Genomic DNA, 26,524 nt, shown 5'->3' with positions numbered 1-26,524 from the left:
TAAATGTTTCTATGGTGTGTAAAGTTACATTGTGCTAACTTAGGAGTACTTCTCTGAAAAGAAATAAATAGAAATAGATGAAAACTACAAGTTAGCATGAGGAAATCTCTCTTGTGTTACTTCTGACTCCATCTCTGGGTTTAGCTACTCAGGCATTTATTCAAATCCTTACTGGAATGTTCTACGTGCTGTCCCTGGTTCAGATAGAGAGTTGTACTGCCAGCTACTATCTTTCCCTCTGACTTTTGAAAAATAAAAAAAAACAGATACTAAATATTGTTAATTTCATTCATAAGAAACACAAAATGTACAGACAGTTCTACAGTGTCCATTATTGTGTATTTTCTTTTTCTTTTAAGACTTCACACTTGGAAGATTTTTTAAACTCACAGGCTCTCAAAAGGAACGACTGGTATTTGACGCACTTAAACTTTGCTAGAGGTATGTTAATCATTATTTTGGAATGATCTGTTAAAACAATAATGGCTTTTCTAAGTTAAATCTTAACAAGAATGATGGGAACAACCTTAGATTAATGTGGTTTGGTATGAGCAATCTAAGTCAGAACAAAAGACATGATAAAGCAATACCGCAGAACGCCACAAGATGGTGGGATTGCAAAATAAGATTTTGGAAAATGTGTTTCGTTACCTTTTCTCCCTGAATTGTATTGGAACACTGCTTAGGACTTTATCTATCTATACAGAAATTACCATAAAATGTTGGCAGCATAAACAAACATATGTACATACACACACACACACATACTGTTTGCAAAGCTCTTTAAGAATTGGATTTTTAAATTCTATTTAGCAACAGTTAGACAAAAGCTAGAAACTTTCTTCTTTCAATGTAAATATTGGTATAAAAATATGTCAATATTTTTATAATAATGGAACTAAAAGCGTGTTTCATATAATCCGAGACCTGTTTAGACCTTGCAGTCTAGTATTATTTTTTCACCTTCTGTTTTAAAATACAAAGGAAACCTTAAAAATGTCAGACTCCAGTTTTAATCCATCTGTATTTTAGGTGTTTCAATTCACAAATACCATTAAGCACATTTTAGCCACAGAGGATAGCTGTGAGTTTCAAAGGAGTACTGCACTGCAAACTCACAGAATCACAGAATGTTAGGGATTGGAAGGGACCTCAAAAGATCATCTAGTCCAATCCCCCTGCCGGAGCAGGATTGCCTAGACCATATCACACAGGAACGCGTCCAGGCGGGTTTTGAATGTCTCCAGAGAAGGAGACTCCACAACCTCTCTGGGCAGCCTGTTCCAGTGTTCAGTTACCCTCACCGTAAAGAAGTTTTTCCTCATATTTATGTGGAACCTCCTGTGTTCCAGCTTGCACCCATTGCCTCTCGTCCTGTCAATGGATGTCACTGAGAAGAACCTGGCTCCATCCTCATGACACTTGCCCTTTACATATTTGTAAACATTAATGAGGTCACCCCTCAGTCTCCCCTTCTCCAAGCTAAAGAGACCCAGCTCCCTCAGCCTCTCCTCATAAGGGAGATGTTCCACCCCCTTAATCATCTTCGTGGCTCTGCGCTGGACTCTCTCTAGCAGTTCCCTGTCCTTCTTGAACTGAGGGGCCCAGAACTGGACACAATATTCCAGATGCGGCCTCACCAGGGCAGAGTACAGGGGGAGGAGAACCTCTCTTGACCTGCTAACCACACCCCTTCTAATACACCCCAGGATGCCATTGGCCTTCTTGGCCACAAGGGCACATTGCTGGCTCATGGTCAACCTGCTGTCCACTAGGACCCCCAGGTCCCTTTCTCCTACGCTGCTCTCCAACAGGTCTGTTGGAACTCACTTGAGGACTGGGAGCATTTATTTCCCTTTCCGGCCTGCACTGTTCTATCCACAGTCTAAGTCAACCAACAGCATTTATATATCTGCCTTGAGGGCATTTGTGTAGTTTGTAAGATGTGACTCTTCCCAGGGTCTATAGAGGACCTTTTCCTCACGGATTTTTTCCAGCTACAACTCATCAGTTTAAGACACAGCAGTATTTCTCCCTTCAAACCTGGCCTTTCTTATATCCTGGGACCATTACAGCTACAGAAACTTAATGATTACACCTATCTTGGTATTTCTTTTGCTATCTGACAGTGTAATATCAAAGTGTTCCATGATTACACATTCATAATTAACATGATTAAAAGTATTCATTAACAAGTATGTAAATTCCAGCAGAAAATTCTCTGTTATCTAAATTGGAACAACTCTCATTAATTGAGGTGGACTTTCTTGAAGTGCACAATGAATAATGACAAGCTTGAAATGGGAATGACAAAGCACAAGGCAGAAAATTGAATGCAACACAAAAAGCATCAGCAAGCTGAGAAACAGTCTATTACGTTATGTTGTGCTGCCAAGTCTGAGAAAGATTACTTACCTCACTAAAACATTAATACTGCTTTACTGTTGACATGTTTCCAAAGGAGCATCCCTCACTCCACCACTGTCCATGCAAAGGCATTACAAATGCAAACGCACCACCGCCTTTCCTTAGTCATCAGACTACACATATTCAAAGCCCCATTCATGTGAACTTTGTCATTAATATCCCTCATGGCATTGCTGTTTTGACAGCACTTTCCTTTGTGATACCACAGACACTGTGGAAGTGGCTGTCAGACCAATTACACCGCCTGGAGTTTTTCACCCTCTCTACCATAAACAAAAATTACTGAAGCCCAGCAGGTCACCAGAAATCCACGCACAACCCTCACACTCGGACAAGCAGACAGCGTGTTCAGAGAGCTGGAGTCAGCGCTTCACAGCACAAAGCCAACAAGCTCCTCATAAACTCTCTGAGAGGAAATATTAACAGGGCAAGGTCACATTACAAAAAGATTAATACTGTGCCAAAAATATCTCTAGATCATGATGACACATAAAGAGTTTGCATAAAGAGCAAACAGTAGGGAACAACAAGCTGTGAGGCTATAATTCAGTTTTGGAGTTCTGGTAATAAAATGAACGAGAACAGTACAGTTCAAACAGTTTATGTATCAGTAGCTCCCAGAATTACAGCTCCATCATTTCATATATGTCACAGATCACAGTCCTGGAAACAGACAGGCTCCCTCACCAACATATCCTATACCCACCACAACATTTGCTGACTGTCCGTGCTTAGCTGCATTCAGGTCTGCAGAGCAGCTCTCAGACCAGTATAGATGTTTTCCTGACGTGGGAGGATGAGTTCCTAACCGGCTGCTCAGTGTGCACCTTCGCTGCCAGTCTGCAGACAGCTTAAGTGAGATGCTGGAGCCCATGATAAACCAGTGATGAAACACTGAGTGAGCAACATCAAGGGAATATTACAGATGTGCTTAACTACATATAGAGAGAATCAGAGCATTGTCACTGCTGAGAAGCCAGCACCCTGGGAGGGCAAAGCCTGTGTTCAGTAATGTTACACTCAATCAGGAGAGGTCTGACTGATTTGGGGAGTCAGGCTTTGGCACAGAAAATCAAAGGTCAGGTCAAATGCATAACATAAGTGGTTGAATGTCCTATGTGATTTTTGTTCCCCTGTGTTGTTGTCTTCAAAGCATTACTTTCTGTATCGTTTTCCTATATAACGCATATCTAGTACAAGCAGTATAGTGCCTAATCTAAGTACCAGCTGAAATTTTGCCTACAACTTAGGAAACATATATGAAAGCATTTACCATTTTAAGCCCTGAGCTGTCTGTCCTCCTCTCCTTGACGCCGCAAGAGCCTGACTCTACTTTAAGTTAACACTGATCTCAAATTCTTATTTTTCTGTTTAGACAGAGAAAAAAACCAAACACATATTCTGCTCCTTTGTCCTTATGCTTGTGATTTTTACAATCCCTGCTACCTTCCAGGGACCAAGGAATACTGTAGATTGACAGACTCTATTTCCAAGTTAGACATCCACTTCAGTAATTATAACAGCAGCCAATTTGTTCAGGTTAGAGAGTGATGCTTTAAAAGCAGCAATGAAGACAGCAATTTAGGACAGACAAATGAAAAGACAAACTCTATGGTAGGACATTAAAAATTACTAAGAAGAATACAGATCCTTAAAGGGACACAAGTGCTTTCAGGTAAGGTGGGCAGAGGCCTAAGAAACAGATGGGTTCCCATCAGGAAAAAAATCAACCAGCTCCAGTAAATGCGCTGCTAAATTCTAGGTTGTTCAGAAAGGCTGTTAAGTTTCTGCAAGATTTTGCAGGGATTGCAAGTGTGTATATATATATATTGCAACCCACAAATCTCGCAACCTAAGTAAGGACGCTTTAAAAACCACACTCTCAGACCTTCCACATAGTAACAAAATGTCATCCTTTCTTAAAGGTGACTATGGCCATCTAAGAGTTCATTTGTCATTGGCAAGTGAAATACATGGCTGCCTTTTAAATTATTTATTTTAAAATCACAGCTGACACACCAACTCCGTTTCTGAAACTGAAATTCATGCAAAGCGACTACAAATGCTCATTCACTGCCAATAACTAAAAACACACTCTCCTACAGCAGGACACCAATTAAACTGATTTAATGACCGTTGCATCATGCTCGAAATGTCTCTCCTAACGTGTATTTAATTGCTAGACTAGGTCTCTAAGTTGTGCCATATGCAGAGGTTATTTCTGCTGGCTGGTTAGAAAGAGGGCTGGAATTAGAAAGGACACGGAAGTGGCTCCAGAGACAAAACTGATGAGCAGATTGTGAGGATCAGGGAAGGAAGCCTGGAACAAGCAGAACTGAACAGGAATTTTCACAGGCCTAAGGCCATTTGTGTTTGGCAGGAACCAGCTTTCTAGTAAAGACTTAATTTCACATAAAAATGTTTTGTTTCAAGATTACTGCACTTTCCCACTAGGAAAGGAATAAAGTCCCTTCCTTGTGGGGAACTATCTGTTTCTAAACAAAGAAATTCTTATGTAGAGGGCTGTATTTGGAAAATAACAGAAGAATTTTCCTAACCAGTGATTTCCAAGTCAATGTCTAGTTGCAGTCTGTACAGTGCCAGTGCAGAATGGAGCCCCGTTGAGACAGGTCCAATTTCTTGCATTCACCAAAATTTTAAAATATTCTTTGTCTCTGGAGGAGAATAAGAATCGTGCATGTGGTCCTTCTCACCTTGAGGATATCACATTAATACCATCTTCATCATTGTCCTATTTTGTTTCAACAATCCCAGTGATTAAACGCACAGGAACATACCAGTTCTACATTCTGGATTATTTGGCTCCAGAAATAATCGTTAGCATTAATAATAATAATCTATCACATACTGCCACTTACATACTCTTTTCTCAGCTGATTGCAATGGCGACTAGAGCAGTAAGTAACATTTTGTCCTATAATGTACTGCATTCTTCTTTAGAGGAGTTCATACCCATGAGAGAATGTAATAGGGATTTTGTTTTGCTAAGTATCCATTTATGTGCTTTCCTTCTTTCTTGTGCATAGACACAAATGCTGCAGGTGAGCTATGTAACTTTAAAATCTTCTGAACTACTGGACTATATACATCAGTAATAGTAGTTATGAAAATCCAAGCCACATACGTCGATCAATCACATAAGTATTAATATTTGTTTCAGTGACATTTCAAATACTTTTTTCTCCCTGAGCAATCTTAACTCTCATGTTATCTGGTAGTAACTATGACGAACAGCAGATGGAATGAGGTAGTATAAAAAGAGAAATCCAATTTTGTACCCCTTCTAGGTAAAAACTGTAGAACAAACCCTTATGTTATTTTCCTAATGCAATGCCATATTCACTATGTTAATTTTACAAAATAAATAGTCATAATCCACTTTGCATCATTACAAATGTATGATTTGTAAAGGAGCTGAGGGACTTTAAATTTAAAATATAAGCCACACAAGCAGAGAGAAGCAAATACCCCAAGGGCAAGCAAAATGGATTCCCCAGAGGGACAATGTTACGCAGAGCTGGAGCTGTACTGGAAATACCAAGGATATTTCAAATAGTAGCAAGCATGAGTGATTGCCTAATTGCACTATTAGTTCCTTAAAGCAGATTTCACAATATGTGCAGGTACATACAGAGGGAGTGAGGTATTTATTGATTTTTGTTTTTAAACTGACATACAATTTTCAGTTTGTTTTTTTTTTCTTCACACAAAAGGCCTCAGCAGTTTTCAGTTGTAGCAGCTTTCCAAGACTGCGAGAAATGCTGATGCTCCAGTTTTCATAGTAGGGGGGCTGGGGTGTTGGATGCTTCAGACACTGGGTTTTCTCATTCTGTGAGTTTGAGAAATTTCAAATACTGGTTCCATTCTCATAAACATAGCTCAAAATTCTTCAGCAACATCTTATCCAACTATAAGATCAAGATCAAATTAATACATGAAGGTTTTTGCCACTTTCGACTTGGCCTGGATTCACTCTGCGTTTTTATAATGGACTTCAATATCAAAACATCCAGCTGCTAACTCCTGTGAGAGCTACCATTTGTCAAACATGTTTTTGTTTCAAAACAAGGATGCATTTTCTTTTGAGCAAAGCTATTTTACTTGTTCTTTCAAATGTGCCACATTCGTTCTGTCGTCTTCTTTGCCAAAGCGATGCAGATAGGAACACAAGAGGGGAGAAGGGCAGGGTCTCCACAGCACCGTGGACAGCATCTGAACTCTGGGCAAAAGAGCAGATCTGTGCCTTTGAACACCATCTCCCAATGGCTGTAAGTTGTTTTAAGAGGGTGCAACCATCTTAAAACAGAGATGACATTTTAAAGGAGTATTAATCATTGCTGTATGATCTTACCTTTGTTTTTGCTTTTAATTCTACAAGTTACATATTTTACTGAATTAGCTAAGAAAGCATAAAGAGAAGAAGGATTATTTAATAGTAATTTCTCACACAAACACATACACAAGCCTACGCACACATTTCAAAGCATTTTCACTTGTTCTAAAGTCTTTGTTTGACTCGTGCACTTATACACAGAAAAAATGTCAGTATGAAAAATGGCAAACTCCTCAAACATCAGCTCTTTGTATTAGTTCCAACACTGATGACAGCAGCTAGTCTTTCTCCCAGTCAGAGCCAGTGACCCGGCACTGCTATGGAAGTGTGACCTGGATTCCATTGTGTTTTGTGCCACATCAAAAAAAAACATCAGCTCAGCTCTAACTGCAAAAATCTTTATTATTATTGATGTATGAGAATGGGCAAAATGTAAATTAATAAACAAAACCTAGGCAGATTTTGCACCACTGGACTTTTGACTAATAATAATTACAGATTAAACACAGTGGATCTGGAGGTTCATGAGAGCAAGTGAACATGGACCCCTAACATATATATTTTTTTATTTTCTCTACAGCAACTTTTCATATTGTGGCCACTTTCCAAGAGCTTAACTCGCCAAGCGGGGTGCATCAAATCTGGAGACTATGCTGCTGTTCAGCACAATGAAAAGTTACTCCCAAACAAGGCAATCACATTGGCAGTCTATAGACATGGTGAAGTGAACTTCACCTCAGAAGTTTACAAATGGAACAAAAGGTTGGAGGAAAAAAATAGATGCCCAATGGAAACAATTGCAGAGATCAGAACAGAATTTATGTCTGCCGGACTTCTGCACCTAAATCACACCTCTCCAAACTCAAATGTGAAAAAGTAAACAGAAAAAGTACCCTTCACAAGGAGACACACGGACACACAAGGTCAGTGTTCTATAAATTCTCAGCTTCAGAAGCAGAACTGCAGGACCAGCAATTTACAGGCAGCTCCTGCTGATGTTTCTAATTGCTATAGTAGAGATTATGTGCCTTCTTCACAGCAGTAGCATGTAAAATCTCTTCTCCATTTCATCTGCTAAAGCTCAGCTAGCATGCCTGTTCCTGGGGCTCATTATTGTGTGCTACAGATGTTGCTAGATAACCTTGCAAAAAAAAAAATTATGCAGCTGAGCCCTGGTCTCATTTCTTTTGAATAGACAGAACTTGTGCACCTCTCAAGCTGTACCTCTCAGTGGGGTGTTCAGTACATCATCTTTCTGGAGTTTGAGGGTGGCTTGTTTTCTTAGATGTTTCCTCCACAATTATTTGGCTTACAGGCACAGAAAAAATAACCTTTTGTTTCTGCCACTCGCCTACTTGTATCTCTGGTAGAGGTTGTGCCAGAGACGTGACTAGTAAATTTATCTTAATGTCCAGATAAATAAAACACACCTAATGGATGCTTCTTTACAATTTTTAAATAAGTTACACAGTATTTGAACAGTCAGTGAGTAAGCTACAAACATTTATCAGCTAACACTGTCACTTCTCACAGTCTTCTGGCTCCTTAAAGCAATTTTCTGGTCAATTATCCTAACTCTTACCTTCTGATGAGAAACTTATAAACCTCATAGGAAGACAATTCACTTTTCCAGAGCGTTATAAATTCTTGACATTTCTTAAACTGAGGGTCAGGACTGAGGAAACTTGGAGATAAAACAGCATTGCAGATGTCTGCCTTCTGTGCATCTGTGATACACATACCTTCATGCATAACAAATTTGCTCACTTCATAGGAATAGGGAAGGGAGGGAGGTAAATGATTTCCAGCAATCACGTTCATATCATGGCACGTTTTTGCACTAAAAGATCAAGCTATGCTTTCCTTCCTGTTACTTGCATTGCTATCAGTCAAAGGTCCCACAAAATAAATGTAACCTGCCTCTTCCTCCTAATTCACACTAGACCCTCAATTGGAGTGAAGTATCCTGGTTCTATTTTGGAGGTGTGTTACACATGTAACACACAGTGAGGACAACCACTGTTTAACAGTCTCTTGAATTGGAATTTCATTACTATCATATTAATTCTGATCAGAGTTAAAAAGGCTATGTAGCATTCATAATCCACTGGTTCCGTTTCTTTGATTGCACACTCTGAATATGTGGACTACTGCTGTCAATGCTTACAGGAGGAGAGCTGAACTTGCACAAAAAATTAATCTTACAAAAGGCTGAAGTCATACACAGCTGTGTGAACAGGACTGGGTTCTTCCTTGGCCCACAAAATTCTCATTAGCTTTGCAAGACTGTATAAATATTGGAATACAAATTGGACCTGGACCCTCAAAACCACATAGGTTTGTTATTATGATCACAGCGCCTTTTATTTTAAGACCAAAGGCCCCAAATTGTAAAGGAATACATAATACTTCCCTTCCAGTCAGTTTTATAGGTAACAGAACATATTGAAATTGGTGATAAGAGAAAATCTTTCTTTGTGGAACTGACTAAGTGCCAGCATCACCACTGTATTTCAAATGATACTAAGATCAAGGCAATCCAGATATTTTTCATTAAGCCAAACCATTAGCAATACTTTTCCTAACCAGCTTTTCACAAATGGAAATCCTGCAGAAACACTTTGAAATCAGACATCAAAGTCAGAAAAAAAAAGAAGATATTTTAGAGTGATAATAGGAAACATACGGAAAAACCTACAAAAACATGTCATTCTATCTGGTGCTGCCATGTGTTTTACAGCACCGTGGGTCAGCCAGTACCGCAGATCGTGTCCTGTCTAGGCTTCAGGGAGTGGGGGACAGCTGGAGGATTTTACCTGTCAAAAGAAGGCTTCTCTCCACAGTCAAATGCATCCTGTAACTCTTTGACAAGATTAGCCTGCCCAGGCAGTCGAAAAAGGCCTTCTTCCTTCAGCCCCCGCTGTCGAATAAAATCCACGCACTGCTCCACCAACATAGGAGCCAGGCGGTTCCCATATCGCTTTTCGTATCGGACAGTATCTTCCAGCTTCTGGCCAAAAATACCTGCATGAAAAAGAGAGATGTGACTTGGCTGACACTGATAAAAGCATTTGAGGAGCCCATGTCTTCCATTGCAACTCACACAATTTACAGGTTGTTTAAATGCATGGACAATTAACCTACTCCTTTCTTAAGAATAAAATTCTCAATTTCACCTCTGGTACTCTCATGGAAATACAATGCTGACATATTTTACAACAATGGTCAAAAACATTATTTAAAATAAACTACTGTAAATGATTTTTCAGACCATAAGCACAGAAAACATAGAAATAACACAAATAGGATTTTCCATCACAAACCTTCTGATTCAAAAGTGATACACATCTCCATCTTCTTTGGCTCATGCCTTTTTATCTATATAAATGTAAGTCATTCCTGTATCAGTTTCAATGGCATATAAACATTACCTTTACACATGGAGGGCAAAAGATTTATAAATATAACAGGATTTTGATCCTACTAAACCAAATTATTAATTAGGTTTTCCCACATAAACAAAGACCACTCCTATAATGTATTACCAATTGCATTATCACTGTCTGCTTTAGCAACAAGTTTTGTGTATGAGAAAAAGATCCTGACACGAAAGGTGAAATATATCAGACAATCTGCAGGAAACCTGCATTTGTACTTAACTTCAGAAGAACATGGAGGTTTTTTGACAGAATTAAGTTCAACCAAGATCTGAGGATATCATCGCTACCACTGCAAAGACAGCTACTCTTCATAATTTATTTTGCCTCTCTTTCAAACTGCAGAGCCAGCCGTCATAGACAGCATCACAATAATGTTCAGGCATGTCATCTGTGATGGAAGCTCTCTCCTGAGACCATCATTTGTTGAATAGTATTGGGGCTGAAGCGAGACAATTCAATTTCTATATATAGCAAGCCAATGAATAGTTCTAAGGCAGTCATGATGAGAAACTAAAGACCAAATAACTACCTATGCTTGGAAGGCTCCTTTTCCAATTACATACGCTATAAAGTGGAAAAAAAAAAAAGCAGTAAGTCAAATTGTGACCTTCACTGAGCACACAGTTCCTACTGGTTTAAAAATATTCAACAAGGAGAACAGAGTTGTTTTGCTTTGCTTTTTCTAAAGAAAGCCCAAAGTTCAGCTAGTCATCTTTTGCTTTTGGCCCAAAACTTCATTCACACATAAATTACAATTACATGAATAAGTAACCACAAGCTAAGGCAGCATTCAGATTGATGCATCCTTCAGGGTAACCTTCAATATGTATGTTTTTCCTCCAACAAAGATAACTCACACCTCAGTTGTAGGGGGAAAGTTGTCTTGCATATGCTCTAGGATGTTATGGCAAGTGCGTAGCAAGCTGTCAGTCGCCCATACTGAAGCTCTGGTGTTTGTACTTAAGTGAAATTATTTTTACTGTAGCACAGGAAATAACAACTTGAGAGAGTAACTGATGTCCAGCTAAGACATCCACAAAGTATTCTGAGATTCAGAGCAGTGTATTTTGTGATTTCCATGGTACCCACACTTGTGGATGCCAAACCCAGCAGTAGGTAAGGGGACTGAACATCACACAGTCACTCTTCATTAGCTCCCTTTTTTTCATGTTGTACAAAGCCCAAAACTCAACAATTAGCAATTAAAGAAGGAATTTTTGAAATTTCAGAGTGATTTAAGCTTAGAAGAATACTGACTGATGTGGAATATTTGGTGTCCACAAAGTTCAGCCTCTTCATGCTGGCAGAGGAGTTAAAGTATGTTTTCTTAATTCTTACCTAACACCTTCCTAACCTCCTGCAAACTGCCTATGGGAATGGCATGAGTATTAAATGAATTCCGGTTTCTTGTATTTGTCTGTGTGAAGGGTTGCTGCTGGTCAACATGGAGGAAATCCTCAAGTCCCTCCATTTTCTAGAACCTCCTTCTGAAAGTAGTGGAACTGAGGAAGGTCCACTGAAAGTCAGTTAAGGAATCTGTGTGATCATGGGGCTTTGGGGATTTCAAAGTCCTTCTTAATATACAAGAAGGATGCTGTTCAGTGCCCCCAAAATTGTCCCCTCTTCAGGCTGAACAAGGCCCTCTTCCTCTGCCTCTTCTCAAAGGGTGTGTGTTCTAGTTCGTGGCCCTTTGCTCAACTCCCTGCAGTTTTATCTTCACCCCCACCCCGGCCTTTTTTTTTTTTTTTTATGGACACAATATTTGGAATATGGTCTAAAAAAAGCTGAGCAGAGGGAGTTAGTCACTTCCCTCCCTCTGCTGGCTCTGCTCCTGCTGATACTGCCCAGACTGCTGTCAAATCTTCCTCGCTGCCAGGTCCATTGCTGGCTCGTGTCCAGCTTACTGTCCCTCAGGGCACCCAGGTCCTTTCTGCAGAGCTGTTTCCCTGGGGTTATTCCTTCTTAGATATAGAACTTGGCCACCCTACTACAATTTGTCCTATGAACATACAGTCTGAGCTTCCCTTCAAGAGCCCATGAGATCTCTTGGTTTTAAACACAAGAGTTTTTGCCTCTTTTCAAACAAAATCAATCGGTATGAGATAGGATATTCCAATTATGATGTACAATTACAACTCACGCCCACTGACAGTACAATTAGTATGAGTAAGCTTTGTCCTGTTTTGTCCTATACTTTCTCCTCTCCATGCTAACATTCGTTAATCAGCAATGTGCATATTGCAGCTTATGTTTGCAGAGGAAAGAGTAAGTTCTCAAACCTACCAGACTGCTTTGAAACTCCTGTTAGTAATGACACTGCAGTCAAAACACATCACTTTCTAGTAATACATTTTTTGGGATGCTGCCTTTTTTTCTTCTTCTTCTTCATTTTAGAACTGGCTAACAAAGCATGCCTAATAGGTAATGAAAAAATCAGAATAAGGGGTTTTTGCACGGTTGGAGCAAAATAAGTTCCTATATTATTATAAATTGCTGACGCACCACAACACAAAATTTATTGAAAACAGTGGCAACCATAAAGCATTAAGATGTCTGTAACTAGTGTCAAACAGTACTTTTTAAGACAAGTAGAAAGTAACAAGTGTTTCACATACAAAAGGTGATATATATTAAACGAATATGACAAACTTGGTTCTGTATTGTAGCTGCGAATCACAGGTACTGAATGAAGGAAACCTTAAAAAAAAACTATATCTGAGGGAAAATAAAACCTGATATGATGGAGAAGTAACCAGTGTCAAGAAAAAAAAAATTAATCCAAATCAGAGCCTAAAATTTCCCAGTTCTGGTCCCTTAAGTGTAAACACTGAATTGTTTCTACTACTAACTGCAATAAGGTACGTTGTAAATTAAGGGACTTTTATTGAGACACTCAAAATACACAGAGTTAGGAATGCCTGCAGGAGTGACAGAATAACTACAGCAGTTGTCTTGGATTTGACAGATTGGATTCAGATCCTGCACAATCCTCAGAACACAGTTGCATCAAGTCTGGCCACATATATACTTCATGGCGAGAGGGGTAGATGGAGGGATGCCCCACCATCCTCACATATCAGATAAAGCCTCAGGGACTTGGCTCGCCATCTATATGAATGGTCATAATACCATAGCTACCTCACAGGCATGAGGATCTCCACGCTCAGTTCTGGGAAGCTCAAAGCATGGTAGTTCTAACCAGCATGTACTAACCTAAAGTTAAGACCTAAGTCTTATAGGAAATCACCACATCACACCTTGAAGTGCTTCTGAAGTCACCATTTACTACACTTTGCATTCTCCAATTTGTTTGGTTTTGGAATTCATCTCAGGAAGGTTTGGTCTGGTTTCAAAGTCTAGGCTGAACTTCTCCAAAGGAAGTATTTCCTTCACCTAACAAATGCAGAACACTGCACCAGACAGCACTTGGCCATAAAAGAAATTAGTCATGATAAGCCTGCATAAATATTGACTTGAAGTTACAGACTTGCTGATGCCTTATTGAAAAAGTACTCTGTTGCCAAGGGCAGAAGTGGCAGAAACATGGCAACTCTGCTTCCACATCATGCTGTCATAACTTTTACCTTGTTCATCGTCTTTCTGGTGCCTGTTGGGTTTTTCACTGTTTTGGAATAAAAGCCATGATCATCGCCCTGGAAGATGCACCTTCTTCCACTGTCCCTTTCTAATGCTTTTATCCCCTCTTACATCACAACTACATACTACAGAGATATGCAGATTAATAGCTGATGAAGACTAAGACATTGACTATTATGAAGCAAAGGCAATGCTGTGAAGAACTGTGGTTGCAAACATACAGTTACCTTAGTGGCTGACAGAGGCAGACCATGGTGAACACTATCAGCTATACCTGGTAACTACTAGCATCTCCTTTACAGAGAAGCAAGGACAACACAGTCCAAGTTATGAAGACTACAACATAACCAAAACCAAAGAGATAATTTCACATGCTGTTTTTTAAAAGTAAATTTCCACTACAGTAACTAAACAAGAACACCTCTGTGGAAAATGAAATAAAAGAGAGCCCTCATAACTCACGTTGTAATCCAAACCCAAGTTCTCCTCCTAAATCTCAATGTCTCCAAAATCCAGAAATGCACAGATGCACAAGTGCTGACCTGTGGTTTGGTTTAACCTTGGGATAGGGTGCTAGATGGGAAACCATCAAACAAAACCAACAAGAAACTCTGAGATTCAGAATGGCAGCAGCTTGGCTGTCCCACAGCTGGCGAACGGCAGGGAAATGTACACATTCCAGTTCTGACCAGTCATTAGATTTAATCAGCAGAACTGCTTTTTCAGAGAGGCCCTTGTAGGTCTTTAAAGCTATATCCAATTAAGCCAAGATCACGCATAACATCAAAGAGGAAAATCACATGCTAGAAAGGGCATGCCGAGCGGTTATTCATTAACTAGAACATTCCCGTGGCAGAAGTTTTGTAAACATTTTGAGAAACTGGATTTCCAAGCTTAACAGATGCCCATAAAGCTTATGAAAGACACTACAGTGCTATATCCAAATTCTGCATATGTCTACTCAAAGAGTTGTGGAAGCACTGTGGTATTCTCAATGGTACATATTCACAGTTAGAGTATGTTTTTAAAATCTAAGAACGCTATTTCCTTAGCTACAGTGATTTCCTTAGCTACTGAACACAGCCAGGGGTCATATCTCAAGTCTTTTGACTCCAGGCTCCTCATTCAGTAACAAAAAAGGAGAAAGATCTAGGTGGCAGTTCTGTCACCATGCCCTATAAGGAATAGCCTGAAAAAGCCCACCTGCCGCTCTAGCTCTACCACAGCACATGCACTCAGCGAGCCAAAAGGTTTCTGCCTTTCCCAAGCCACCCCTCTGCAATTCAGATGACAGCATAATTTTCAGACAGAATAAAGCACAGAGGGCTGATGCTTTCAACAGAGGGCCTGTACGTGTGTTCTATGTGCAGCAGGGGATCTCTGTCCTTCCAAAACAAGTTCTCAGTTTATGGGCTATACTAATCAGAAACAGTCAGCTAAGGTCAAAGGAATTGATCTCAGCTTAGTATCTGGATGAGAATTTCAAGCAGTTCTCAATTCTACATCAGTAACTCATTGACAGTGAAAATAACAGATCAGGTGAATGGCTTCCAACAGCAGGGCTGGGAACAAAGGTCCTGGAATAACACAAAGAAGTGGCTGTCATGGCCACGTAACACTTAATATGGAGTTTTACATTATTATTTCTTATCAGCTTTCTGCTCTGGTGTTCCCCAGCACTAAGTGCTGTTCTGAGTGGATCAAAGGCATGGAGTATTTTGTCCTTCTCTACAAAATTTTGTAATGTACAGGAGAGGAAAAATCCCACCAAAAACAGTGGTGGCAGAATTTTGTTCCTGCCTGACTCATTTTCTTTCCTTCAAGCCTTTTCCTACCCCACAGTCAGTGTGATGCCAACAGCAGATAAGGTAAAATAAACTCCTGCCCTGGAGTTTAGCACAGCTGCACACCAGAGGTTACTGCCTAGAAAAAACAACTCTGAAATAAGAGCAGAACTAGCTACAGGCTGGAAAGGAAGGGAGGCAATTTTAAAAACATCACCGAGAACTTATCACACTCGATCACATCAGGGCCTGCACCATTTCTCTGGCCATGGCCAATGCCACCTCTTCCTCCAAAACTCTGCTCAATTCACCATGCTGTTGAATGTTCTCACCACTGCATGCCAGCAAAGTTACCCTCAGTTACTGTTTTCTCCACTTATCCTGGATGTGCTCTCAGGAGGTTCCTATGGTGGTACTAACAGACAGCATCTTCTCTAAATCGCATTTTAAAGACACGTGGCTCTGTCTCTGTTCAGATGCTGCCCTCTGAGCACTGACTTCTCCTATGACGTGACCTCCAAACAGGTCTGACATTTGATTTTTCAGTGCCTACCACAATGCAGCTTTGATCTGGATTTCCAGGAAGGGTTCTACACCTTGTATCATTGGTGAAGATGATGATGTATCTCTGCCTAAACATACAATGTCATGATTCCATTGCAGTTCTTCCAATGACTAGCCAATGGTTTTCCCTGCTGCTTTTATCTTCTGCATCATGTTGCACAGCTTGGAACTAACTGATCTGCTTTCTGCAAGTATAGGCTAGGTCTGCAGAAGGCTAGTTTTGCCTTTTTTTTATACTTAGGTATACAGTCTGCAAATGAAGTTATAAGAATTCGGTACGCCAATTAATAAGAAAAGTGTAGTTAGCCTAATTTGCCTGTGCAACCATAGTAAAGGCTTGACTGAAAATCCAGTTAATGTTCATCTTTCTATTGACTTCAGTGGGACATGGACCTAGTTAAACATGTGCACCCAGCATTCTGCAGCTCTGATCTAGGGGCCTCGTGACAACACTCTTGACAGAAAACTTGTGTAAGAAAGCAACTGAAACAAATGATTATGTAGAGGAAAGCAAATTAGCAGCATGGCCTCCATCATTCTGTCCTCTGCCCCAAGTGCTGCAGCTTCACTTGGAGTTTTAGACATGAAGAGCTTCTGTGTCAGAACATACAGGGAAAGAATCAACAGCAGAAGCTCTTCCTGGAGCGGCTAAGGCCACACCTCAGGCACAAAGGCAGCTGTCTGCAAAATTATCAGTTAATCCTTTATTCAACTTCCAAACATTTATTCAACTTCCAAACATTTCTCAAATAGTTAAGTGTATAAATGGACACAGACAGCTCTTATTCACACTGACACCTTAAAATGCACTAGCACACTTCTTAAAGACACATCCACGTCCTCCTGGCCATTCTCCAGGACTGAACTCGAGCAATCAAGGGAAACACTGGCCTTGGGGAGGGGGGGTACAAGGGGCAAACAGCTTTCAGTGCTATCTCAGCTGCAGGTGCTGGCTGATCTCTGCTGTAGTTCTGCAGTGAGTCCCTCACTGGTCGTGATGCCTTGTTCCAAGGCATTGCCCCTGACTGCCTGCGCAGACAGCCCTCAAAAGCAATGACGCCACTACATCACTACTGGGTCTTGGGAGCAAAGAGCTGCATGGTCTTGCAAAAGGACAAACGGCAGCATGGAGGAACAGTTCAGGGAGGAGCAGGAGATGAAGATGATTGTATAAGCCCTGTGTAAGATCATTTCTCACACTTTAGAACATGACAATTTAGCCCTTTCACTTGGATTTCTCTGTCCAGAATAGTTTTTAAGGCAGCACCGATACTCTTCTCTTCCCCTACACTCAGTTTTTGTCCTCATCATAGAGGTAGTTTCTCCCCACTCATCCCAAGCACCTTGGCACCTTATAATCACTTGTTGTATCTCTTTCTCAGACATGTGTTTCCCTTCTAGCTGACATATTTTAAAAGCCAGCCTCCTCTTTGCCCTCCTCCCCCCAGTACTGCCATGCTCTGCTTCAACAGGAGTATGTGCAAAGCAGAAGAAAACTGGCTTTAAGCATCTCTATGCAGCAGGTGGAAAGGCTGCAGGGCAGCAAGATGAAGTGGCAATGCAGCACTTGCAACAGGACAGTGCACTGTGGGGCTACACTCCAATCCATCAGAAATCTCTGAATCCAAGGACTTAGTGTGCACAGATGCACATTTATCATGTTGCTTTGCTCCCTCTATTCTCCCCCTTCCTCCCACACAGACAAAATGCAAACCCAAACTCTTTTTCCTGACGTTATGCCAGACAAATAGGTGACTCAGAGCATCACAGGTACGATTCCCCCACTGCTCTCACTGATTTTTGCTCAAAGACTCTACAATAATCTTGTCTCAAGCCACCTCATTCACACAGCCCATTCATGAGCTATTATGTAGAGGAGACAGCATCAGCTGGCCAGCTACAAACAAATGAACAAAGAAGTAAATAAATCATTCGTGAAATGTTGGCATCTGCATTGTTTAATGCCTTTTTTTTTTGGTACTCTAATCTGCATCTGCACACACAGCCTCCTTGACTTCTCAGAAACCACGGCTTCATAAGCAAAGCAGAATACAGTGACAGAACGGACCTACCTTTACGGAAACTAAAACACCGCTTAATTCTCCTGTAAGTAGTTTTAGGAATGAAAGGAGCTGCTGCTAAGGCACCTGGGCTGCGGGCTCCTGCATTTCTGTCTTCAGGCATCATACAGGCCAGAGCCCCCACGTCCCTCCAAAGCTTGCCTTTACCAGCTGCATCCAGATGAAACACCACGACTGCTCATCATTACTGACTGCTGAGGAGGTTTTATAATAGTGTATTTTCCTCTGGCGCTAGGAGATTCGTGGTCTTCTAGATCTTGGGTAGGGCTTGAAGAGATTTTAATGTTCTCTTCCCTGCTTCACTTTTGCTTTGGGGAACAATTTCCTTCCGTCTATTTCCTTTCGTTTCTTTTATTTCCTGCAGCGAGACAACTGTCTATGATGCAATGTCACAACAAAAGAGTTTCAGCAAAAAGATATATCTTCCATTCAAACAGAAGAGCCTGCACAGACGGAGGGGGAGAAAGACCTCTTCCTCCCAGCTGGAACAGCGGGTTGAGTGGCAGAGAATTTTCCAATTCCACAGGAAAAGGTCGGTGCTTCACAGTGCACAAGGGGAAAGAGAAGAACAATACCAAAAAGGCCACTGAAGAATCCTCCGGGATACGATACTCCTTGCTGGCTCCCTTTATCTCTGCAACCGAGGAGCAAAAGCAACAGCCCCTTTGCCTGAAAGGCTCTCTGTCCATAACAGATTCCTTTCAAAAGGCCTTTTATATACTCAGCTCCCTGTCTGATGTTCTCATGGGCTTGCTTGTGTTATTGCCTTCGCACTACCAGAAGCTCTCACGGGAGAGGCGCGTCAGTTGCAGCAGCAGCACATCTTTGCTGGCAGGATCCTGGGGAGCTGCTGAGGAATGAATACGTGCCTCCACACAGGGATGCTCTGCTTGCTCGCTCCCTCCCGGTCCCACGCCTGGCAATGGCAGCCACGGCTGCTGCTGCCGTCTGCACCAGCCCCTTGCGTACAGCAGGTGCAGGGAAACGATCTAGAGGAGGGAGCCGCCACAACGCAGATTTGTCTGCTCCTCCGGGTGACTTTGAGTTGACTTCAGGCGGCTGTCGTGTGCTGCAGCTTGAAAAGCAAGCAGGCTGTGCCTGGCTCCCGCAGGAGGTGCCAGACCTTACACTACTACCCCTGCTAAAATGCTCATGCTCCTTCTTCTCGCCTCCCCCCTCCCCCTGAGTTGCAAGCTCTGCAATTAAAGCTCAGGCCTTTCCGTCCTGTAAAAAATTGCCTTTTAAATCTAATCAGGAAAGGAATTTCATGTGCAAACAGGCATTACATGCCCTGGCTCATTTACATTTCTTTTCCCTTTCAGAATTTTTTCTGCAGTCACCTTATTCTTTTGGTGCAAAACCCAAGCTGTTTCTGATCACCTTAGCATATTCCCACCTGCCCCCCTCCCGCCTTCTCCTTCTAGCACAGGTTAACAAATAACAATTTAATGATATGGTTAATCATTTACGCAGCTCTTTGCTCTGGTACCAGGAGTCCTTTCCCACTGCCAGACAAACTTTAAATATTAGTGGCTCACCAAGGCTCAGACACATCTGTTGCACACACACACACACACACACACACACAGACAGACAGACAGCTTGCTTACAATGCTTAAAAGGACCAGAAAATTCAAATATGATACTCAAAGTGGCACTTGACTTGTATGACACCAGACTATTGTGGTTTACCATCTAGTACTGAAATCTAGGAAGCTGATATAAAACTGGTGTTTTGATTATTTAGCTGTCTGAAATAACTTTGTGTTGCAAGTAATTACTTGTTACTGGCTAGTCATCATCATGACTGCAACTTTTCTATATCTTGTTTATAGATAATACAATAGATAAAAAGATTTATAATTTCAGTTGCTACAGCTCATAAAGGCAGGCTCTTAGACAACTTAAGCCCTTTTTTAGAAGGGTAACACTTGCAGCAGCTGTAGCAACATCCATGTAGCAAGGGATAGTAAACATGAGTGTGTCCACCATACATAATTACAGAGCAGTTAATAGGACTTATTAAGACTTGGTAAGTTAGCTCAGACTGTCAACGTACGTAACAAGTAATTAATAAAATGGGTGACATGCTATAAACACAGTTCTTAATGGTGACACATCCCATGATACTGCTTCTGCCTTGTTATCACGGTCAAACCTTCTCCGCAAACACTAAACCCCAAATCATGTTCCATCTATTCTCATGTTTTCCAGAGAGTTAACTGTTTGCTTTCCAATACAAATAACCCTGAGTCAGTGTATTTGCTCAAGAAATCCACCAGGAAAAACAAAAAGAACATGTTTAGAAATGTTTTAACTACAAATGAATTTAAACAGTAATCAAGGATTGCACTCTCTTCTAATGCAAATCAGCATGCAAAGTCTTCAGGGGGTGCTTCCCTCCGTAATTGTCATTAAACACTCCTACAACAATGATGGTGTCCTGAGAATTTTCATGGTGGCTGGAAGGATTCCCAGCTGTAAACCAGAAATAGCTCTTGCCCTATAAAACCAGATGAGGGGCTGGTGAAGAAAGTACAGGGTCAGGACTCAGGAGATTTGGTTTCTATTTGTAGCTCTGTGCATGGACTTGGGCTAGAAATGGAGTTTCACCTAATCTCAGCACCCTGCCTGCAAAATGTAGACACTTCCCACTTGCAGAAGAACTGCAAGGTTGCCTTTCCTCATTATTTGCCACAAAAAGATACTGTAGTGCTGGAAGCCAAGTGCAAAAAAACCACAACGATACTCTTTGAAAAATCCAGTTCTGTTATGCCCCCAAATTTATTATTGCCACAGTAGCTTATGCTGCTACTGGACTGGAGTAAGAGAACACTGAGGAGCTCACCAGGAGGCCTGCTTTACAAAGAGAAAGTTGGGGATGGGTAATCTTTGTGCTTTATAAACAAGCAGATTTCTCACCTAGCTTTATTGCAGAAGACTGTGCTCTTCCCACCTCTGCCCCCCGCAAACCAACTCAATATGCCTGTAGAAGACCATGCCTTTTAAGACAAACCTTTCACTTTGTGGGTTTTGGGGTTTGGTTTTTTTTTTGTTTTTTAAGCATTCTCCTATAAGACCTACATGCCCAGATCCAGGACTGCGCTAAGTTATTAATGTATAGGGCCAGAACCCAGTGAGATGACAGCTTAGCACCATCTTTCCAGGGCACATTTCTCCAAGAGGAGCCAAAGAGAAGACAGTCATATTTGAAGAGGTGCCAGGCAGGCCCGAGCTGACCATGTCCCTCACAGCGCAGGCCACTAGAGAGGCCAAAGCCTTCTCTTATGTGACCTGAATAAAGGACAAAGGAAGATGGGCGGCTTACAAGAAAAGTTTTGTTTAAAATGGTAGTTTCCTTCAGTACCTCCCATCCTCTCTCCTGTGGTCTACCTGGCAGCTGAGAAAAAGACATTTGCAGTCAGCAGTCACAATTTTCACTAATAACTGTGCTTCTCAGTCGTGAAACAGCACAGATAATCCTGCCTTACTTTTCCAGCAAGCTGCAGACAAGACCAAAAAGCATCTGATGTAATACCGGTGCTCTTTCACAGTGGAAAAACTATTTCTGGCTCCGAAGTTGGAGATTTGAGAGCTCCAAGGAGCAGACTGATTAACGTACTGAATTTTGTGCAAGTATATCAGTCATACTTGTATTAGAATAATATAGACATTATCACCAGAATAATAATGATGAAAATGATGATAATAATTTGCAGCCCATTCAACATGAGAGCTTTTTAAAAAGACAACCAGATATCCGATAATAAATTTTGATCCAGTACTACTGAAATTATTGTGTATACCAATCAAAAAAAAAAGAATCTATCCTGTACTGCTAGTGCTAATATTCTGAGGCTAATGTTGGAGTGCTTAGCTTTATATAACACCATTACTCGTCTTAGCTGTCACTTGCAGAAGAATCACTGACAGCTTCTTGTAACAGGCATTTATAAAACACGTGGACTGTCTTTTAGCTGGCGACCAAAGGAATTGCCCCTCTTCTCCCTGCGGAAAGCTGATTTCGTAGAAGACCAGCCTTCTGTGAAAACTTTCCCTCGCCTTGGTGATGCACTATCATGTGCGATTCTCATCAAGTGAAGTGGTTCCAGACAGTTTAAAGCCTTTTAATTGAGCCCTCTGCATGGGAACATGCCCAATACCTGCATTGCAAGTGAAAACAAAGGGTGTACTCCACGTTTTTTTGAAAGATCTAGACCATTCTCCTCCTCTTCACTTCAAAACTCTGGCTGTGACTGCAAGATGACAGAAGAACCCTTATGTATCTTTGCGTATCTGGGAGCCTTGCGTGTTCCCTCACTGACTCACCTCCTCCAAATGGCGCCCATATAACCCTGCGAATGGATTTCACCCAATCCTCCATGTCATTCTGCGTGCTCGCCATAAGAAGATACGTCTCATGATTAGCTGTCATCCGCTCTCGGTCTCCTCCTGCAAGAGAAGATAATTGCACTTAGAAACCCTTTTGCTTTCCTGCCCAGCCAAGCTCCTTCCAGACTGACTGCTGAAAGCAGTAGTAGCAGCTCCATGGCAAGCAGACACGGATACTATGCAGTAGAGTGTTTATCGTCAGACACAGCATGAAAAGAAGGTCCTGTAAGTACATTCCCCATCAGACAGCGAGAAGCTGTCATGCTTCCAAAAGGAAATGAGAGGATAAATGTCATCGGTAAACAAAAACAGCCCCATGCCATTCCAAGAACCACGGGGGCCTGCACTAATCTGTAACTTGATACACACACTGGAACTTTTGCAGCAGTTATTGTACCATGACAGAGAGAATAAACACAGAGAGAGATAAGAATGCTTTGAACAAGTGGGGATGACTCCATTTTTATTTTCAGGAACACAATATGTCACATTCATGGCAACAACATTTGATACACCCAAGTGTTGCTGTGAATCTCTGAGGAGAAGGCAGCCGACACTAGCAGCTGACACGGTACAACCCACTGCCTTGCATGGGTCTGATGAGGATTAGATTAAGAGGGAACACACTGCTTTATTATCCTTTATTTAAAGGATGGGCTGACACTAAGAAGGTCAAAACTAGAACTTGGCTTGCCACAGCTCCAGATTTTCGCACTTGTAGTACTGCTTCACCTCCATCCTAATGAGAACTATGTTAGTGCAAGAGCACATGGGGATTCAAACCACCTTTCCAGCACTGCAGAAGGAGCAAACCCCTCCAGAAAGATAGCGCCAGACATTTTGAAGCCCTTTCACTGAGCCAAGTATATACTTCACACACAAACATGACGCACCTAGAAATCCTGTGAGTTCTGTGTTCATCTCTTTCCAGCTTCTTCCATCCTTATTTTTGATTCTATTCATATCTAAAGTAAGTATCTCTGTTCATTACAGCAGGAATACTGCTCCTGGGAGGTCTCCTGAAGAGTGCTGTGCTCAGTGCTGGGCACTGGAACAGCGAGCTTTCTAAAGAGAAATTTCTTAAGGGCTAGAAAAACCAATCATGAACTTCCTGGCACAACTGTTCTGAATGAAGCTACTTGTATAATCTACACTTCACAGAATTAGGACACACAAGTGTAAAAGGGACTTAATAGAAACTTGGCGAACACAAAAGCCAGATTTTCCCAGACAAAGGCAGATTCTACTGAAGACTTATTCTAAGGTTTACATCAGTATTCAAAACTTAAATTTGAACTTGGAGGTAAAGAGAGACTCTGCTTTTCTACAGTCAAAACACAGCCATTCATATACCATATGTTCCCCAAAAAGTCATCCAAAGAAGTAATGCAACAACCTGAAGTACAATACATTTTAGACTGTATCACAGTTTAAAAGTCTTAAGAACACTATTTCTTTTCTAAGACATAGTAAAAAGGTAGGGATGAACCTATTTTAAGTGCCAACACTAGAGAAATATTAGCATGAGCTAAACTGCATTGTATTTTTTTTTGAAATCTTTTCAGTGACTAGCATAAGAATTGGTACAAAACATAGGTCTTACTTCTATATTATGTTCCTTCATTTCAAGAAGCAGAGGACAGGGGTATGGGGAGCAGGAAGCATTAGCATCCCAAATGGTAGCACTCCACATCAACTCTGCCCAGAAGAAAGCACATAGTCAGGCCCTGGAAAGTTACTCCCCATCTCTACCTTTTACATAGCCATCTTGACCAGAACGAGGACAGATCTCTGTCACTCAAGCACGAAGAGCAGACATGATACCTACAGTCTACTTAAACTGGCATATTTTACATATCATCTAGAGTTCTCATCCTGGAAAAAACCCAAAAATAAAGATACAAAGAGAAAGTCTCAATATATTGTCACAGCTATTAAATATAATAGTAATAAATATAGTATAGAGAATAAGCATGCAACACAGTTGCGCCCTTTTCATGGCTGATAAAAACTGACAAAAATTATTTATACTATCATATTGTACTGTAGCTTCTTTTTTTTTTTAATGGACCAGGATCCTACAAGGTGCTGTACAAAAAGAACAAAAAAAATGTGTTCACACAAAATACGTATCAGACCCAGGAATAAACCAAGAAGTGACCTGATTGCCTTACTAAAGAGACAACAAAAAAGATGACAGCCACAGCCAAGTGATTGTCCTCCTCTCCAGTGTCTGTCAGATTGCTCAATATTCTTTTAATAGCCTGCATATTTAAATGCAGCAGATTACGTGAGATTTACTCAGCTATCATGTTTTGACAAATTGGAGGATGTTCTCCAGATAAACTGGATCAATCCCAGAAGTCTAGATAGTTCATTTACAGTGTGGATTCCACAGCAGTAATCTAAACAACAAACTCAGGTAAACACCCACTCAGCTAATACACAATTAATCTGTGTTTAATTTTGCAGGGAAGGAAAACATTGTTTGGTTACATTATCTTTTGGTATGAGAAAGCGAAGCTTTCCTAACAAAAAGAGCTTCGCCATTTTATAGCAATTCTGGTCTGTCTACTTTGTAATTCATCTCCTTTCTTTCACACCACAATATCGGATTGTGCATGGTTCTTCTACTTGTGCATTAATTATTATTCAAGAACTGAAGCCTCACTAAAAGATTTTCGGGGATACAATAGCACATGTTGGATTTGTGTTTTACTGCAAATGTTAATTTTTAACGGGACTATATTTTAAATACAAAATTAACATCAGGGGACAGACAAGAAGAAATGACCATGATTCAGGAAAGAGGCATCTCAGATAAGTAATATCAGATGAACAGAAATCGAATTAGAAGGGCCTTTCTGAATCTTCAGTAGGTCCACAGGACACTTCTGAAAGATGCTGTTTAGAATCTCCACTTCACTTTTTTTTCTTATAATATTATTGTTATGAATATAATGAAGCATGAGTAGATCACAATCTCCAAAAATCAGACATCTATTCATACCATAGATACTGACAATAAGTACGTCAACTTGAAAATGGTGCTCAGCATGAAGTCCATTGCAGATGTGAATGCATCCTTATTCCTTTCCTATGGGTATGCAAATCATAATGTATTTTACCTGTATTGTTGTACAGCTCCAGATTACGCCTTCTTAAATTTCCTTTCCTGCATTTGCAAGGACGAGAAATACCTAATCCTGTGTGTTGCAGCCTGCTTGTGAATAGCCAATGCAAGGGGCTGGAATATGAACTCTGCTTTTTTTTTCATCTTTTCCCCTTGTTACTTTGCAGGTGTCACAGGACGTGGAAGGAGCAGAACCCAGTCTACCTGACCAAAGAAGCTGACTGGCATATTCAAGATTAAAAGCTGCTGTTTACAGAACTGATGCGTATATCCTCTTTCTTCCTGCCTCTGGTATTGGATATACACTGTTTCTCAAAACTACAATGTAATATCAGATATTTTTATTCCTGCAGCCCTAACCAATCCCTAATCTGTTTTATTTTCTCAGCAGCATCAGAAATGAATTCTTACTTACTGAAGAAATCTATCCATAACATCAATTCGGAGCAGAAACAGTGAAACCGCACAATACCATGATGAATCTTCCACTTCAAACAGGTCAGATTTCTCCTCCTGCCCCCTTTGGCACTAGCAATGACTTCCAGCTTCCCAAACGCTCCTTCCTGCCTCCTTCGTGGGCTCAGTAACCAGTAAATACAGACTACTGCTGTGCTTCCTGATCAGGACAGCCTGTGACCACTCAGCCCCATGCTGGGTGCAGCTTTGTGCACTGAGCCAGCGCCGCTTTGATACAAGCGAGGCGAGGTATTTTAAGAACTCTTGCCAGCAACCGGAAAAAAACAATTAAAATA

The 26,524-nt window shown here is 41.0% G+C and overlaps 1 protein-coding gene across 8 annotated transcripts in view; it reads right to left on the bottom strand.

Annotated features, from left to right (window-relative positions):
- The window catches only part of ARHGAP24 (Rho GTPase activating protein 24), a 230,174-nt gene that overhangs the window by 14,222 nt on the left and 189,428 nt on the right, over window positions 1–26,524 (bottom strand). For 7 of the 8 annotated variants that reach the window (XM_068403599.1, XM_068403602.1, XM_068403605.1 and 4 more), the window contains 2 exons: window positions 22,577–22,699; window positions 9,598–9,805 (listed from right to left, as the gene is read on the bottom strand). In XM_068403599.1, coding sequence (XP_068259700.1) covers window positions 9,598–9,805; window positions 22,577–22,699 — 331 coding nt within the window. Of the gene's footprint in view, window positions 1–9,597; window positions 9,806–22,576; window positions 22,700–22,770; window positions 22,814–26,524 lie in introns of those variants that run through there. The other variant, XM_068403607.1, reaches the window with a different exon arrangement.

The sequence above is a fragment of the Nyctibius grandis genome, chromosome 6 (assembly GCF_013368605.1).
Source record: "Nyctibius grandis isolate bNycGra1 chromosome 6, bNycGra1.pri, whole genome shotgun sequence".
NCBI classification, from domain to species: Eukaryota; Metazoa; Chordata; class Aves; order Nyctibiiformes; family Nyctibiidae; genus Nyctibius; species Nyctibius grandis.
This window is presented reverse-complemented; position numbering and strand designations above follow the sequence as displayed.